A 19,758-nucleotide genomic window follows, 5' to 3' on the forward strand; every position below is an offset into this window, starting at 1 on the left:
AAAGTTCAGTCTATTAGTAGTTTTATCAATTACATTGTTCATTATACTGAAGGACTGTTCTATTCTTGGGCCGGTGAAGATGCTCAGTGCTGGTGCAATGACATGTCTCAGTGCTGGATACTTCTTCAGAGTAACTGCCTACCACTTATCAATTCTGCCTTCTACTGGAGGCAGTGATTTGTCCAGCTGAATATTTGATGCCTGCAGATTGTACTGATCTTTCTCTAAGGGAGATAATGTTATTTTCATTTCCTTTGGCAGGTCTTGAAGGTATGAACAGGTGACTTGAGTGTCCTTGTGCTCTGGGGTCAATAGCTGACAACAATTTGAGCAGCTTGTTTTTCAGAGGTAGCTTTCCTTGCAGATAGATACCAGCATTCTTATAAGCACTCCTAACTTTGCTGAGGAATGACTTGATGTCTTCAGGCTTCATTTGAACGAGTGTGTGTTCACATCTTGTACCTAAAAACATCCTTGAGCACTTCAGAAGATTTCCATCACTGATGACTAAGTCAGCTAGCTGTCTGGCGGTCAAATCAGACAGTGTCTCATGTTTCAGGAAGCATGCTAAGGAACTTCTAAAAAGCTCTGAGTTCATCATGGGCTTTATGAACCATAGGTTCCTTTTGCTCAAATGTGAGCACAAAGCTCTTGAACATAGGCAAGACACTGCAGTACAGGTACATACATGCATGGGTAAGTTGACGCTGGTAAAAGAGTCGTTGAACAATCCGTTTCTTCCTCGAAAGTCCTTGAGGTGTTAGTTGCTTGGATTTGAGTTTGATGAAAATTCTGTCAAGCTGCTTCTTGTTCACTAGAAACTTTGCAGGATCAGCTTTCCTGATGATGTCATTAACTATGTATTCACACGCAGAGATATTGCTAACATCAATCCATGATAGCTAACATCCATCCATGCAAAGTAGAAGACGGTGAAGGCATCTGACATCTCAACATTTCTGCATGTTACATCGTAAGATGATAGCCATCGATATGCAATCCTTTCCGTTGGAATTTTACAAAATATACCCAGCAATTCACATACGTCATTCAAATGTTCTTGTAAATCAGGACTGTAATGAAAGTCATGAAAGAGGTCATCTGACAGCCTTTCAACATGCATATCGAAATGTTCGCAGAACTTCTTGACAGCGTTGTGGATGTGATGGCACAAGTCCCCGTCTATGTCTAGCATATTTGGTGCTACTTCACGCATTCTCTTCTCAAATCCAGAGTTTTTGCCTCGCATGTATGCTGCCGAGTCACTCAATGACGATACCACATTCTCCAAAGGAATGTCATCTTCCTTGAATGCCTTGGTTACGGCTTCATATACAGTTGTAGCATTCACAGTTGTCATCTTTACTGACATGTAGTGTTGAACAATACACATTCCAAGGTTCTCAGCAAAATATGAAACAAGTACGCTTAACACCCGCTTGTTATTTTTTCCTGTACATTCATCAATATTAATGGAAAATTTGCTCTTCTTCAGGTCTGAAACTAGACGTTTATGATACATCGCTGCAAGTCCATCTTTAAGTTTATATGTACATGAAGTCCTGTCTAGTGACAAACCTTGCAAAACTTTTATCTCTTGCAAGCTCCTTTGCAATGTCTAGTAACTTTGACGTAATTGTAAATGGCAAGTTATTTTCAACAATGAAGGACACAAACATGGCTTCTACATTTGCTTTCCTATCTGCGTAAGAAACATTTGGGAAAGGGGCATCTCTTACCAGAACATGTAGCCGATTGGTGAACATTTGGAGGAGCACCGTATGATAAAGAGCAGGGTCTGTCCTTATCTCCAGACACTAGTGTAGCTCCTTTGCCAGCCTTCCCTGACTCTACTGCATTAGCAGCTTTAAAGACTACAGGTAGTGTTTGGTTGGTGTCCTGTATCTTCTTTGCTCTCTTATGTGCATCACAGTTGCCATGTTTCACAAGTGCCTTCATTCCTGCACTGCCATATGAAATGGTTTGGTTGCACACTTTGCACAATGCTTTCCCTGCCATATTAAGTTTACGAATGTAATCCGACAAGAAAGATCCAGTATTATCTTTGGCCTCAAGCCAGCTCCAGTTAAACTTATTCTTGATTCCAACATCAATCAATTTCACGTTAGCGTCTCCTTCAACCTCCATTACGAAGCAATTAGAATTATCCGTGATGCGGCTCCAATACAAACTATGCACGCGTTGTCACATTCAAGTCTAAATATACGGTACAGTGTATTACACAACCAGCACACACTGTAACTTACCGAGCCAGGGTTGGTACAAACTGCAGATATCGACGGCAAATCTTGCGCTCTTTTCCAGCATCCCATGCAGTTCCAAAGGTAAAGATCCGATCAAATATCCATGGGCACACACACACAAACAAAAGATTGATGGTCCCACACGCTTATCAATTTGAAACAATTAAGCCTTCATCCAAAACTCACCGATTAAGTCCCCGATGTACACACGCCGTACCGGTTCAAACATAGCGCTTGGCTGCAGACATGCTACCGGTTGCTTAACCGGCCGGCCGCCTGGCCTAGACGCACAGCCCGCTCGTAGCGCTAGGTATACATGCATATGCTGTCGCATCGCGCACATGTACAAACCATTAGCAAAGCATGCAAAAAGCAAGAGCGGGAGAGAAGCTTAATCTCGCTAGGTTAGCGATCCAGTTGTTCTGCGATATTCGTATTTTTAGTTACATACAGTATATATACAAAACCCACGATCGATATAATATGAAAACATCCGTCAAGACTCTACTTGTTCATTTTCCGGCTGTCATCATTAGAAAGACAAGAGACAGACGGAGAGAAAAATGGGAAACCGGAAATTTGACTCCAATTGATCAAAAAGCCGGAATTCCAGCAATTGCCGGAAAACTGGCATCTTTGATATACATGTACATAATTCATAACTGCTGCCTTTATTCATTCCCGTTGCCACCCTGCCACATATGAAATGGCACCCCCCCCTCCCCCCCCGCATGCGCGCGAGGTGGCGCTAGGAAAAGACAACAAAGGCCACATTCGTTCACACTCAGTCTCTAGCTGTCATGTATAATGCACCGAAACCACACCTCCCTTTCCACATCTAGGCCCCACAAAACTTTCCATGGTTTACCCCAGACACTTCACATGCCCTGGTTCAATCCACTGACAGCAAGTCGACCCCGGTATACCACATCGTTCCAATTCACTCTATTCCTTGCATGCCTTTCACCCTCCTGCATGTTCACGCCTCGATCACTCAAAATCTTTTTCTCTCCATCCTTCCACCTCCAATTTGGTCTCCCACTTCTCCTCGTTCCCTCCACCTCTGACACATATATCCTCTTGGTCAATCTTTCCTCACTTATTCTCTCCATGTCACCAATCCATTTCAAAACACCATCTTCTGCTCTCTCAACCACACTCTTTTCATTACCACACATTTCTTGTACCCTTTCATTACTTACTCGATCAAACCACCTCACACCACATATTGTCCTCAAACATCTCATTTCCAACACATCCACCCTCCTCCGCACAACTCTACAGCCCATGCCTCGCAACCATATAACATTGTTGGAAACACTATTCCTTCAAACATACCCATTTTTGCTTTCCAAGATAACGTTCTCGACTTCCACACATTTTTCAACGCTCCCAGAACTTTCGCCCCCTCCCCCACAATGTGACTCACTTCCGCTTCCATGGTTCCATCCGCTGCCAAATCCACTCCAAGATATCTAAAACCCTTCACTTCCTCCAGTTTTTCTCCATTCAAACTTACCTCCCAACTGACTTGTCCCTCAACCCTACTGTACATATATGTGTATGTATATGTTGATATGTGTATGTGCGTGTATGGGCGTTATTTATATATATGTGTATATGAGTGGATGGCCCATTCTTTGTCTGTTTCCTGGCACTACCTAACTGACGTGGGAACAGCGATTGAGTATAATATAATAGACAATATAATATATGTTCACTGAAACAAAAGGTGGAATTTCAGAACTGTCAAAGGAGAAAGGAAAGTAGTGACAAATTTTTAATAAAGAGATGTGTAGAAATTGGGTCTTGGAGGCATTAAACTTAACCAGATTTCATCTACCCAGTAAGATATCCTGTCCAAGTATGAGTTCACAGAGGAAGCGGTTTTGAGACAGGATGCAGATCAAGTTAGAGAAGGAGAAAAACTGAGGGATGTGAAGGAATGCATTGCTGGTCATCAGCACATGATTGCATTTTTTTCTTTTTTTGTGGCAGAAAGGAAATCCAAGATAAAAAGGAGAAAAATCATAGGAGACAGGACAAAATCTTGAGGGACACTGCTGGTGATGGAGAAAGCGGGATAGGCTGATCCATGAACAACCATGGAAATAGATCTGCCTGAAAGGAAGCTAGATATGAGGGAGCAAAGTGAGGGAGGGGAGCTTAGAGATGAGACCCCAGTGCCACACCTTGTGAAAAGTTTTGGATATGTCAAGGGCAACTACAAGGGATCCATAAAATTCTTTCATGAATTGATGACCAAACACTAGTTATGGCAATTATCAGTACATAGATAAAGCAGGTAGTAGTTGGTAGGCAACCAATGACCAGGGTGGTAAATTATCAGTACTACCTCACCGTTTTGAGAGAGTTAGTGACACCTGCATAAAAGTTGTCAAGCGGCACTTTTCTGACCAAGGTGGCTGTCTATTTTCTCTGCTTCATCCAAACAAGGACTGCTGACATTCTGCTCACAGACATACAATTTCTCCTTGTCACACATAACACTCTACAACATTTCACTTAAACAGCTCAATCTTCGTAACTCTAGATTTTGCCGCGGTAAGCACTATGCACTATCCCTGCTTTTTGGCAGTGTGGTCAAAACAATACGTAGAAGTTGAAGGTAAGAAGATTTAGGCAGAAACATTTGGGAGAAAGATTAGGTAGAGCATTATGAAGAAGTAACAGGTTGAACATAAGACAAGATCATTAGGTAGATACAGACATTAGGAACATTCGGTAGGAGTCTGTAAACACTGCACTAGAGTTACCCTCTGCCAGTGGCTTATTAAGAGTATGGCACTACAGGCTAAGAAGCGGCACTGGAGTTCACTAATTATAGAGACTCTGTTGCAGTGGTCACTGCCTTGAGGGAGTTCCATGAGGGAACAGGTGTCAGAGATATGGATAGAAAGATAGATAGACAGTAGTTACAGGGAGAGGCCGAGTGCCTTAAAATTGCTGACCTTGGTAAATGTAGGGACAGAGGTTACACAGGGAGAGGCCAAATGCCTTAAAATTGCTGACCTTGGCAAATGCAGGGACACAGCAACCAGAGGAAATAACATGAAATCAAGGGAGAAACGTGCTAAAAAATATATTTAAAGAAATACTTTTATAGTATAAGAGTGGTGGATGCATGGAAGAGAATGAATGAAGACATGGTGAATAAAGATAGAATACATAAATTCAAAAAGTTGTATGACAGGAGAAAATGTTCAAGAGATGGGGCTTTATAGAATAAAATTCATTTCCCATGCGTTCAGAGTACATTATCCTTCTCTCAACTCCCATTTTTACATCTTTTTATGGCGCGGCAAAACTCCATGTACATAAAGAGTAAACAAAATAAATTTCATACATATCTAATAATACATGTAAACCATAATCATAGACATAAAAAAAACATGTTTTTTCTTCTTCTAGTTCTAAAGAGGACTGCACCTGTGAAATTTTTGTATGTACTCACAATCTCTGTTCTGAAACCTTAAAATATATCTATATTTAAAAATCAGAAAGTTTTTCGTTATTGAATGTTTTCCTCATAAGCATAAGTATCCATGAAACATGTCTCACCAGAATGAGCCCTGCCTTGGCAGCAGCAAGTTGTGTGAGGTACCACTCATAGCTGTTGGGTCCCCAAATGCCCAGACGATCCCCAGGCTGAAGGCGTAGAGCTATCAGACCAGCTGCAATGCGTTCACTCTGAAATGAATGATAATGTTTGGTTATAAAAGCTGTCGGTTCTAGAAGTGATCTCATTTTCACAGAGGATTCGTGATTGGGGGTCTCTTGGATCATTGTTATTCTGAGGTACAAAGCTTTTGTCTCCTTGTAGTGCAATGATTCTCTAAACTACTCGGGTAGATTAAAAATAAGATGGGTAAAGTTCCTAGTAGGTGTAGAGCCAAATTCAAGTACAAACCAGTACTGTACTTCTGCTTAGGTACACAGTAGCAAAATTTTTCAAGTCACATTGACAAGTTTAAGGACAATACAGCAAGGTCCAGGTTTATGCACAGAAGCCATCGATCAAGCAAACAAACCATTTATCTCCCTAACTTCCCCATCTATAAACAAATGAAACAACCAAGAAGAAATCAAACACCCCTGTCGCAGACCGACGTTCACTAAAAACCATTCACTCTCCTCTCTTCCTACTTGTACACATGCCTTACATCTTTGATAAACTTTTCACTGCTTCTAGCAGGTTACCTCCCACACCATATTCTCTTAAGACCTTCCACAAAGCATCTTTAGCAATCCTCTCATATGCCTTCTCCAGATCCATAAATGCCACATACAACAAATCCATCTGTTTTTCTAAATATTTTTCACACATTCTTTAAAGCAAACACCTAATCCACCTATCCTCTACAGGTACACCACCGATTTTCCGGCACCTGATGGTTCAGCACCTCCTCCACAGATGGCGTTGTGCGTAGGGTGTGCTTATTTACATTCTTTATACTGCACTTGGTGGTGATACTGCAATTCTGTGAGATTCTTAGTTTATTTTGCTTAAATTTAAACCTAACTATGGCTTCTAAGACATATGAGAGTGTCACTTGTGGTGTCAAACGTAAACACCAGTCCATATTCATTAAGATAAAGTAAAACTGTTGAAAAAAATGGATCATGGTGTTTCGGAGCATAAGCTGCGTGACATCTACAGTACTGGTTCAACAGTTTATAATATAAAGAAGCAAAGGTGGAAAATATTGAAATTCTATGCAGACAGTGATTCAAAGAAGCAAATGATGATTGGAAAAACAATTAAATATAGTAAGAGTGCTGAGTACGATTGAGTGATGATGGAATGGTTTCGACAGCGTCAGAGTGATGGAGTGGACTTGTCAGGTAGTATGATAATGGACCAGGAAAAGTTGTTCCATGAACATAGTGAATGATGGGTTCAAAGATTCGAGAAGCATCATGGAATTTCCAAGAATATAGTGTGCAGAGAAAAGCGGTCTGCAAGCCACGAAGGAGCTGCCGAGTATGTGGACAAATTGGCGAAACTCGTAGCTGACAAGCACCTCAGTCCTGAGAAGGTGTATAATGTATTTCATTTATTTATTTATTTAATTTACATTTAATATTTGTTTAATTTAAATTTCTAGCAGTCCATGGTATACTTTAGACACATGGGATATGTATAATTAGTGGGTTAGAAGTGTGTTGATGGATTATTATTACATGACCACGGTTGGTCCAGCAAAATGGTTAATTCGGCAAGGAATTGGAACCATGAGTGCCAGAAAATCGGTGGTGTGCCTGTACTACTTCTAAAACCACACTGCTCCTCCCCAATCTGATGCTTTGTACTTGCCTTCATACTCTCAATCATTACCCTCCCATACAATTTTCCAGGAATACTCAACAAACTTATGCCGCTGTAGTTTGAAAGTTCACTTTTATCCCCTTTGCCTTTGTACACTGGCACAATATATGCATTCCACCTATCCTCTGGCACTTCACTACGATCTGTACATAGATATCTGGGAGTGGACTTAGCAGCGAATGGAACCAAGATAGTGGAAGTGAGTCACAGGGTGGGAGAGGGGACGAAGGTTCCGGGAGTGATGAAGAATGTGTGGAGGAAAGTTATCTCAGATGGCAAAAATGGGTATGTTTGAGGGAATACTAGTTCCAACAATATCATATGGTTGCGAGGCATGGTTTATTGGTAGGTGTGTACGGAGGAGAGTGGATGTGTCGGAAATTAAATGTTTCAGGACAATATGTGTGAGGTGGTTTCATCAAGTAAGTAATGAAAGATTAAGGGAGATGTGTGGTAATAAAAAGAGTATGGTTGACAAAGAGGATACATGTGTCAGAGGAGGATGGAACAAGGAAAAGCGGGAGGCCAAACTGGAGGTGGAAGGATGAAGTGAAAAAGGGTTTGAGCAATCAGTGCCTGAACATACAGTAGGATGAAAGGTGTGCAAGGTACACAGTGAATTGAAACAACGTGGTACACTGGGGATGACGCGTTGTCAATGGACTGAACCAGGGCATGTGAAACGTCTTAGGTAAACCATGGAAAGGACTAGGAGGCCTGGATGTGGATAGGGAGCTGTGGTTTAAGTGCATTACACATGACACCAAGAGACTGAATATGAATGAATGTGGCCTTTTCTGTCTGTTTTCCTTGGGTTACCTCTCTAAAGCAGGGGTAGCAATACTGTTTCCTATGGGGCGGGATCGCACCAGGAATTAGATGATGGCAAGCAAGTATGAATATGTACATGTGTATGTATGGAGATGTCTGTGTATGTGTATGTAAATGTGTATATGTTGATATAAGTATATGTAATATATATATATATATATATATATATATATATATATATATATATATATATATATATATATATATATATATATATATATATATATATATATGTAATATATATATATATATATATATATATATATATATACATATATATATATATATATATATATATATATATATATATATATATATATATATATATATATATATATATATATATATATATATATTATATTTATTACACTTTGGCGCTATCTCCCACGTTAGCGAGATAGCACAAAGAAACAGACGAAAGAATGGCCCAATCCACCATATACAAATGTATATATTTACACATCCACACAGGCACATACACATACCTATATATTTCAACGTATACATATATACACACACAAAGACATATACATATATACACATGTACATAATTCATACTTGCTGCATCTATTCATTCCTGTTGCCACCCCGCCACACATGAAATGACATCCCCCTACCCCGGCAAGCGCGCGAGGTAGCGCGAGGGAAAGACAACAAAGGCCACATTCGTTCACACTCAGTCTCTAGCTGTCATGTATAATGCACCGAAACCACACCTCCCTTTCCACATCCAGGGCCTACAAAAGTTTCCATGGTATACCCCAGATGCTTCACAGCAAGTCGACCCCAGTGTACCTCATCGTTCCAATTCACTCTATTACTTGCACGCCTTTCACCTTCCTGCATGTTCAGGCCCCGGTCACTCAAAATCTTTTTCACTCCATCCTTCCACCTCCAATTTCATCTACTACTTCTCCTCGTTCCCTCCACCTCTGACACATATATCCTCTTGGTCAATCTTTCCTCACTTATTCTCTCCAGGTGACTACACCATTTCAATACACCCTCTTCTACTCTCTCAACCACACTCTTTTTATTACCACACATCTCTCTTACCCTTTCATTACTTACTATATCAAACCACCTCACACCACACATTGTCCTCAAAAATCTCATTTCTAACACATCCACCCTCCTGCGCGCAACCCTATCCATAGCCAACACCTCGCAACCATACAACATTGTTGGAACCACTATTCCTTCAAACATACCTATTTTTGCTTTCCGAGATAATGTTCTTGTCTCCCGCACATTTTTAAACGCTCCCAGAACTTTCGCCCCCTACCCCACCCCATGACTCACTTCCACTTCCATGGTTTCGGTCACTGCCAAATCCACTCCCAGATGTCTAAAACATTTCACTTCCTCCAGTTTTCTCCATTCAAACTTACCTCCCAATTGACTTGTTCCTCAACCCTACCGTACCTAATAACCTTACTCTAATTCACAATAACTCTCAGGTTTCTTCTTTCACACACTTTACTTAACTCAGTCAAAAGTTTCTGCAGTTTCTCTCCCGAATCAGCCACCAACGTTGTATCATCAGCGAACAACAACTGACTCACTTCCCGAGCCCTCTCATCCACAACAGACTGCATACTTGCCCCTCTCTCCAAAACTCTTGCATTCAACTCCCTAACAACTCCATAAACAAATTATACAGCCATGGAGATATCACGCACCCCTGCTGCAAACCGACATTCACTGAGAACCAATCACTTTCCTCTCTTCCTACACGTAAACATGCCTTACATCCTCGATAAAAACTTTTCACTGCTTCTAGCAACTTGCCTCCCACACCATATACTCTTAATACCTTCCACAGAGCATCTCTGTCAACTCTATAATATGCCTTCTCCACATCCATAAATGCTACATACAAATTCATTTGTTTTTCTAAGTATTTCTCACATACATTTTTCAAAGCAATCACATCCTCTACCAATTCTTAAGCCACACTGCTCTTCCCCAATCTGATGCTCTATACATGCTTTCAACCTCTCAGTCAATACCCTCCTATATAATTTCCCAGGAATACTCAAAAAACTTATACCTCTGTAATTTGAAAACTCGCCTTTATCCCCATTGCCTTTGTACAATGGCACTATGCATACATTCCGCCAATCCTCAGGCACTTAACCATGAGCTATACATACACGGAATATCCTCACCAACCAGTCAGCAACACAGTCACACCCTTTTTTAATAAATTCCATTGCAATACCATCCATACTCGCCGCCTTGTCGGCTTTCATCTTCCGCAAGGCTTTCACTACCTCTTCTCTGTTCACCAAATAATTCTCCCTGACCCTCTCACTTCACACACAACTTCAAGCAAGAAACCCTATATCTGCCACTCTATCATCTAACACATTCAACAAACTTTCAATATATTCACTCCATCTCCTTCTCACCTCACCACTACTAGTTACTAATTCCGCATTAGCTCACTTCACAGATGTTCCCAATTGTTCTCTTGTCTTACACACTTTATTTACCTCCTTCCAAAAATCTTTGTATTCTCCCTAAAATTTAATGATACTTTTATGTATATCTTATATACTTATGTATATCTCTCTTTTTAAACCAGATATTCCCAATCGCCAGACCTTTTTCAGCACACTAATCTACAAGCTCTTCACCATTTCCATTTACTACACTGAACACCCCATGTACATCAATTATTCCCTCAACTGCCACATTACTCACATTTACATTCAAATCACCCATCACTATAACCCGGTCTCGTGCATCACAACTACTAACACAGTCACTCAGCTGCTACCAAAACACTTGCCTCTCATGATCTTTCTTCTCATGCCCAGGTGCATATGCACCAATAATCACCCATCTCTGTCCATCCACTTTCAGCTTTACCCATATCAATCTACAGTTTACTTTCTTACACTCTACCACATACTTCTACCACTCCTCTTTCAGTAGTGCTACTCCTTCCCTTTCTCTTGTCCTCTCACTTACCCCTGTCTTTACTCCCAGGACATTCCCAAACCACTCTTCCCCTTTACCCTTGAGCTTCGTTTCACTCAGACCCAAAACATCCAGTTTCCTTTCCTCAAACATACTACCCATCTCTCCTTTTTTCTCATCTAGGTTACGTCCACACACATTTAGACACCCCAATCTGAGCCTTCTAGGATGATTAGCAGTTTCCCAGCGAAGAAACTGATTGGTTTTCAGTAAATGTTGGTTTGCGGCAGGGGTGTGTGATGTCTCCATGGTTGTTTAATTTGTTTATGGATTGGGTTGTTAGGGAGGTGAATGCAAGAGTTTTGGAATGAGGGGCAAGTATGCAGTCTGCTATGGATGAGAGAGATTGGAAAGTGAGTCAGTTGTTGTTCGCTGATGATACAGAGCTGGTGGCTGATTGATATAAGAAACTGCAGAAGCTGGTGACTGAGTTTGGTAAAGTGTGTGAAAGAAGAAAGTTAAGAGTAAATGTGAATAAGAGCAAGGTTATTAGGTACAGTAGGGTTGAGGGTCAAGTCAATTGGGAGGTAAGTTTGGATGGAGAAAAACTGGAGAAAGTGAAGTGTTTTAGATATCTGGGAGTGGATCTGGCAGCGGATGGAACCATGGAATCGGAAGTGAATCATAGGGTGGGGGAGGGGGCGAAAATCCTGGGAGCCTTGAAGAATGTGCGGAAGTCGAGAACATTATCTCGGAAATCAAAAATGGGCTATGTTTGAAGGAATAGTGGTTCCAACAATGTTGTATGGTTGCGAGGCGTGGGCTATGGATAGAGTTGTGCGCAGGAGGATGGATGTGCTGGAAATGAGATGTTTGAGGACAATATGTGGTGTGAGGTGGTTTGATCGAGTAAGTAATGTAAGGGTAAGAGAGATGTGTGGAAATAAAAAGAGCGTGGTTGAAAGAGCAGAAGAGGGTGTTTTGAAATGGTTTGGGCACATGGAGAAAATGAGTGAGGAAAGATTGACCAAGAGGATATATGTGTCGGAGGTGGAGGGAACGAGGAGAAGTGGGAGACCAAATTGGAGGTGGAAAGATGGAGTGAAAAAGATTTTGAGAGATCAGGGGACTGAACATGCGGGAGGGTGGAAGGCGGGCAAGGAATAGAGTGAATTGGATCGATGTGGTATACCGGGGTCGACGTGCTGTCAATGGACTGAATCAGGGCATGTGAAGCGTCAGGGGTAAACCATGGAAAGTTGTGTGGGGCCTGGATGTGGAAAGGGAACTGTGGTTCCGGGCATTATTACATGACAGCTAGAGACAGTGTGAACGAATGGGGCCTTTGTTGTCTTTTCCTAGCGCTACCTCGCACACATGAGGGGGGAGGGGGATGTTATTCCATGTGTGGCGAAGTGGAGATGGGAATAAATAAAGGCAGACAGCATGAATTATGTACATGTGTATATATGTATATGTCTGTGTGTGTATATATGTGTACATTGAGATGTATAGGTTTGTATATTTGCGTGTGTGGACGTGCATGTATACACATGTGTATGGGGGTGGGTTGGGCCATTTCTTTCGTCTGTTTCCTTGCGCTACCTCGCAAACGCGGGAGACAGCGACAAAGCAAAATAATAATAATAATAATATATATATATATATATATATATATATATATATATATATATATATATATATATATATATCCCTGGGGATAGGGGAGAAAGAATACTTCCCACGTATTCCCTGCGTGTCGTAGAAGGCGACTAATAGGGGAGGGAGCGGGGGGCTGGAAATCCTCCCCTCTCATTTTTTTTTTAATTTTCCAAAAGAAGGAACAGAAAAGGGGGCCAGGTGAGGATATTTCCTCAAAGGCCCAGTCCTCTGTTCTTAACGCTACCTCGCTAATGCGGGAAATGGCGAATAGTATGAAAGAAAAGAATATATATATATATATATATATATATATATATATATATATATATATATATATATATACTATATTTTTTTCTTTTTTTTGCTTTGTAGCTGTCTCCCGCGTTTGCGAGGTAGCGCAAGGAAACAGACGAAAGAAATGGCCCAACCCACCCCCATACACAATGTATATACACACACGTCCACACACGCAAATATACATACCTATACATCTCAATGTACACATATATATACACACACAGACACATACATATATACCCATGCACACAATTCACACTGTCTGCCTTTATTCATTCCAATCGCCACATCGCCACACATGGAATACCATCCGCCTCCCCCCTCATGTGTGCGAGATAGCGCTAGGAAAAGACAACAAAGGCCCCATTCGTTCACACTCAGTCTCTAGCTGTCATGCAATAATGCCCGAAACCACAGCTCCCTTTCCACATCCAGGCCCCACACAACTTTCCATAGTTTACCCCAGACGTTTCACATGCCCTGATTCAATCCACTGACAGCACGTCAACCCCGGTATACCACATCGATCCAATTCACTCTATTCCTTGCCCTCCTTTCACACACCTGCATGTTCAGGCCCCGATCACACAAAATCTTTTTCACTCCATCTTTCCACCTCCAATTTGGTCTCCCACTTCTCCTCGTTCCCTCCACCTCCGACACATATATCCTCTTGGTCAATCTTTCCTCACTCATTCTCTCCATGTGCCCAAACCATTTCAAAACACCCTCTTCTGCTCTCTCAACCACGCTCTTTTTATTTCCACACCTCTCTCTTACCCTTACATTACTTACTCGATCAAACCACCTCACACCACACATTGTCCTCAAACATCTCATTTCCAGCACATCCACCCTCCTGCGCACAACTCTATCCATGGCCCACGCCTCGCAACCATACAACATTGTTGGAACCACTATTCCTTCAAACATACCCATTTTTGCTTTCCGAGATAATGTTCTAGACTTCCACACATTCTTCAAGGCTCCCAGGATTTTCGCCCCCTCCCCCACCCTATGATTCACTTCCGCTTCCATGGTTCCATCCGCTGCCAGATCCACTCCAAGATATCTAAAACACTTTACTTCCTCCAGTTTTTCTCCATTCAAACTTACCTCCCAATTGACTTGACCCTCAACCCTACTGTACCTAATAACCTTGCTCTTATTCACATTTACTCTTAACTTTCTTCTTTCACACACTTTACCAAACTCAGTCACCAGCTTCTGCAGTTTCTCACATGAATCAGCCACCAGCGCTGTATCATCAGCGAACAACAACTGACTCACTTCCCAAGCTCTCTCATCCACAACAGACTTCATACTTGCCCCTCTTTCCAAAACTCTTGCATTCACCTCCCTAACAACCCCATCCATAAACAAATTAAACAACCATGGAGACATCACACACTACTAACGCAAACCTACACTCACTGAGAACCAATCACTTTCCTCTCTTCCTACACGTACACATGTCTTACATCCTCGATAAAAACTTTTCACTGCTTCTAACAACTTGCCTCCCACACCATATATTCTTAATACCTTCCACAGAGCATCTCTATCAACTCTATCATATGCCTTCTCCAGATCCATAAATGCTACATACAAATCCATTTGCTTTTCTAAGTATTTCTCACATACATTCTTCAAAGCAAACACCTGATCCACACATCCTCTACCACTTCTGAAACCACACTACTCTTCCCCAATCTGATGCTCTGTACATGCCTTCACCCTCTCAATCAATACCCTCCCATATAATTTACCAGGAATACTCAACAAACTTATACCTCTGTAATTTGAGCACTCACTCTTATCCCCTTTGCCTTTGTACAATGGCACTATGCACGCATTCCGCCAATCCTCAGGCACCTCACCATGAGTCATACATACATTAAATAACCTTACCAACCATTCAACAATACAGTCACCCCCTTTTTTTTAATAAATTCCACTGCAATACCACCCAAACCTGCTGCCTTGCCGGCTTTCATCTTCCGCAAAGCTTTTACTACCTCTTCTCTGTTTAGCAAATCATTTTCCCTAACCCTCTCAGTTTGCACACCACCTCGACCAAAACAACCTATATCTGCCACTCTATCATCAAACACATTCAACAAACCATGAAAATACTCACTCCATCTCCTCACATCATCACTTTTTGTTATCACCTCCCCATTTGCGCCCTTCACTGAAGTTCCCATTTGCTCCCTTGTCTTACGCACTTTATTTACCTCCTTCCAGAACATCTTTTTATTCTCCCTAAAATTTAATGATACTCTCTCACCCCAACTCTCATTTGAACTCTTTTTCACCTCTTGCACCTTTCTCTTGACCTCCTGTCTCTTTCTTTTATACATCTCCCACTCAATTGCATTTTATCCCTGCAAAAATCGTCGAAAGGCCTCTCTCTTCTCTTTCACTAATAATCTTACTTCTTCATCCCACCACTCACTACCCTTTCTAATCAACCCACCTCCCACGCTTCTCATGCCACAAGCATCTTTTGCGCAATCCATCACTGATTCCCTAAATACATCCCATTCCTCCCCCACTCCCCTTACTTCCATTGTTCTCACCTTTTTCCATTCTGTACTCAGTCTCTCCTGGTACTTCCTCACACAAGTCTCCTTCCCAAGCTCACTTACTCTCACCACCCTCTTCACCCCAACATTCACTCTTCTTTTCTGAAAACCCATACAAATCTTCACCTTAGCCTCCACAAGATAATGATCAGACATCCCTCCAGTTGCACCTCTCAGTACATTAACATCCAAAAGTCTCTCTTTCGCGCGCCTGTCAATTAACACGTAATCCAATAACGCTCTCTGGCTCTCTCCTACTTACATACGTATACTTATGTATATCTCGCTTTTTAAACCAGGTATTCCCAATCACCAGTCCTTTTTCAGCACATAAATCTACAAGCTCTTTACCATTTCCATTTACAACACTGAACACCCCATGTATACCAATTATTCCCTCAACTGCCACATTACTCACCTTTGCATTCAAATCACCCATCACTATAACCCGGTCTCGTGCATCAAAACCCATAACACACTCATTCAGCTGCTCCCAAAACACTTGCCTCTCATGATCTTTCTTCTCATGCCCAGGTGCATATGCACCAATAATCACCCATCTCTCTCCATCAACTTTCAGTTTTACCCATATTAATCGAAAATTTAGTTTCTTACATTCTATCACATACTCCCACAACTCCTATTTCAGGAGTACTGCTACTCCTTTCCTTGGTCTTGTCCTCTCACTAACCCCTGACTTTACTCCCAAGACATTCCCAAACCACTCTTCCCCTTTACCCTTGAGCTTCGTTTCACTCAGAGCCAAAACATCCAGGCTCCTTTCCTCAGGTTCCTATATATATATATATATATATATATATATATATATATATATATATATATATATATATATATTTTTTTTTTTCTTTTCTTTTTTTTAACTATTCGCCATTTCCCGCGTTAGCGAGGTAGCGTTAAGAACAGAGGACTGGGCCTTTTTTGGAATATCCTCACCTGGCCCCCTCTGTTCCTTCTTTTGGAAAATTAAAAAAAAAAAAGAGGGGAGGATTTCCAGCCCCCCGCTCCCTCCCCTTTTAGTCACCCTCTACGACACGCAGGGAATACGTGGGAAGTATTCTTAATCCCCTATCCCCAGGGATATATATATATATATATATATATATATATATATATATATATATATATATATATATATATATATATACATATATATATATATATATATATATATATATATATATATATATATATATATATATATATATATATGTATATATATATATATATATATATATATATATATATATATATATATATATATATATATATATATATATATATTATTTATTTATTTTATTTTGCTTTGTCGCTGTCTCCCGCGTTTGCGAAGTAGCGCAAGGAAACAGACGAAAGAAACGGCCCAACCCACCCCCATACACAATGTACACACAAACACGCCCACACACGCAAATATACATACCTATACATCTCAATGTACACATATATATACACACACAGACACATACATATATACCAATGCACACAATTCACACTGTCTGCCCCTATTCATTCCCATCGCCACCTCGCCACACATGGAATACCATCCCCCTCCCCCCTCATGTGTGCGAGGTAGCACTAGGAAAAGACAACAAAGGCTCCATTCATTCACACTCAGTCTCCAGCTGTCACGCAATAATGCCCGAAACCACAGCTCCCTTTCCACATCCAGGCCCCACATAACTTTCTATGGTTTACCCCAGACGCTTCACATGCCCTGATTCAATCCACTGACAGCACGTCAACCCCGGTATACCACATCGATCCAATTCACTCTATTCCTTGCCCGGCTTTCACACTCCTGCATGTTCAGGCCCCGATCACACAAAATCTTTTTCACTCCATCTTTCCACCTCCAATTTGGTCTCCCACTTCTCCTCGTTCCCTCCACCTCCGACACATATATCCTCTTGGTCAATCTTTCCTCACTCATTCTCTCCATGTGCCCAAACCATTTCAAAACACCCTCTTCTGCTCTCTCAACCACGCTCTTTATATTTCCACACATCTCCCTTACCCTTACATTACTTACTCGATCAAACCACCTCACACCACACATTGTCCTCAAACATCTCATTTCCAGCACATCCACCCTCCTGCGCACAACTCTATCCATAGCCCACGCCTCGCAACCATACAACATTGTTGGAACCACTATTCCTTCAAACATACCCATTTTTGCTTTCCGAGATATTGTTCTAGACTTCACACATTCTTCAAGGCTCCCAGGATTTTCGCCCCCTCCCCCACCCTATGATTCACTTCCGCTTCCATCCGCTGCCAGATCCACTCCCAAATATCTAAAACACTTTACTTCCTCCAGTTTTTCTCCATTCAAACTTACCTCCCAATTGACTTGACCCTCAACCCTACTGTACCTAATAACCTTGTTCTTATTCACATTTACTCTTAACTTTCTTCTTTCACACACTTTACCAAACTCAGTCACCAGCTTCTGCAGTTTCTCACATGAATCAGCCACCAGCGCTGTATCATCAGTGAACAACAACTGACTCACTTTCCAATCTCTCTCATCCACAACAGACTTCATACTTGCCCCTCTTTCCAAAACTCTTGCATTCACCTCCCTAACCACCCCATCCATAAACAAATTAAACAACCATGGAGACATCACACACCCCTGCCGCAAACCTACATTCACTGAGAACCAATCACTTTCCTCTCTTCCTACACGTACACATGCCTTACATCCTCGATAAAAACTTTTCACTGCTTCTAACAACTTGCCTCCCACACCATATATTCTTAATACCTTCCACAGAGCATCTCTATCAACTCTATCATATGCCTTCTCCAGATCCATAAATGTTACATACAAATCCATTTGCTTTTCTAAGTATTTCTCACATACATTCTTCAAAGCAAACACCTGATCCACACATCCTCTACCACTTCTGAAACCACACTGCTCTTCCCCAATCTGATGCTCTGTACATGCCTTCACCCTCTCAATCAATACCCTCCCATATAATTTACCAGGAATACTCAACAAACTTATACCTCTGTAATTTGAGCACTCACTCTTATCCCCTTTGCCTTTGTACAATGGCACTATGCACGCATTCCGCCAATCCTCAGGCACCTCACCATGAGTCATACATACATTAAATAACCTTACCAACCAGTCAACAATACAGTCACCCCCTTTTTTAATAAATTCCACTGCAATACCATCCAAACCTGCTGCCTTGCCGGCTTTCATCTTCCGCAAAGCTTTTACTACCTCTTCTCTGTTTACCAAATCATTTTCCCTAACCCTCTCAGTTTGCACACCACCTCGACCAAAACACCCTATATCTGCCACTCTATCATCAAACACATTCAACAAACCCTCAAAATACTCACTCCATCTCCTTCTCACATCACCACTACTTGTTATCACCTCCCCATTTGCGCCCTTCACTGAAGTTCCCATTTGCTCCCTTGTCTTACGCACTTTATTTACCTCCTTCCAGAGACCAATTTAATGATACTCTCGCACCCCAACTCTCATTTGCCCTTTTTTTCACCTCTTGCACCTTTCTCTTGACCTCCTGTCTCTTTCTTTTATACATCTCCCACTCAATTTCATTTTTTCCCTGCAAAAATCGTCCAAATGCCTCTCTCTTCTCTTTCACTAATAGTCTTACTTCTTCATCCCACCACTCACTACCCTTTCTAATCAACCCACCTCCCACTCTTCTCAGTGAATGTAGGTTTGCGGTAGGGGTGTGTGATGTCTCCATGGTTGTTTAATTTGTTTATGGATGGGGTTGTTAGGGAGGTGAATGCAAGAGTTTTGGAAAGAGGGGCAAGTATG

At 41.4% G+C, this 19,758-nt stretch overlaps 1 protein-coding gene across 1 annotated transcript in view; it reads right to left on the minus strand.

Moving 5' to 3' along the window:
- LOC139754423 (medium-chain acyl-CoA ligase ACSF2, mitochondrial-like) overlaps nt 1-19,758 on the minus strand; it is a 72,210-nt gene that overhangs the window by 38,218 nt on the left and 14,234 nt on the right. Inside the window, exon 3 of the mRNA XM_071671700.1 lies at nt 5,847-5,975. Coding sequence (XP_071527801.1) covers nt 5,847-5,975 — 129 coding nt within the window. The remainder of the gene's footprint in view (nt 1-5,846; nt 5,976-19,758) is intronic.

The sequence above is a fragment of the Panulirus ornatus genome, chromosome 17 (genome assembly GCF_036320965.1).
Source record: "Panulirus ornatus isolate Po-2019 chromosome 17, ASM3632096v1, whole genome shotgun sequence".
NCBI classification, from domain to species: domain Eukaryota; kingdom Metazoa; phylum Arthropoda; class Malacostraca; order Decapoda; family Palinuridae; genus Panulirus; species Panulirus ornatus.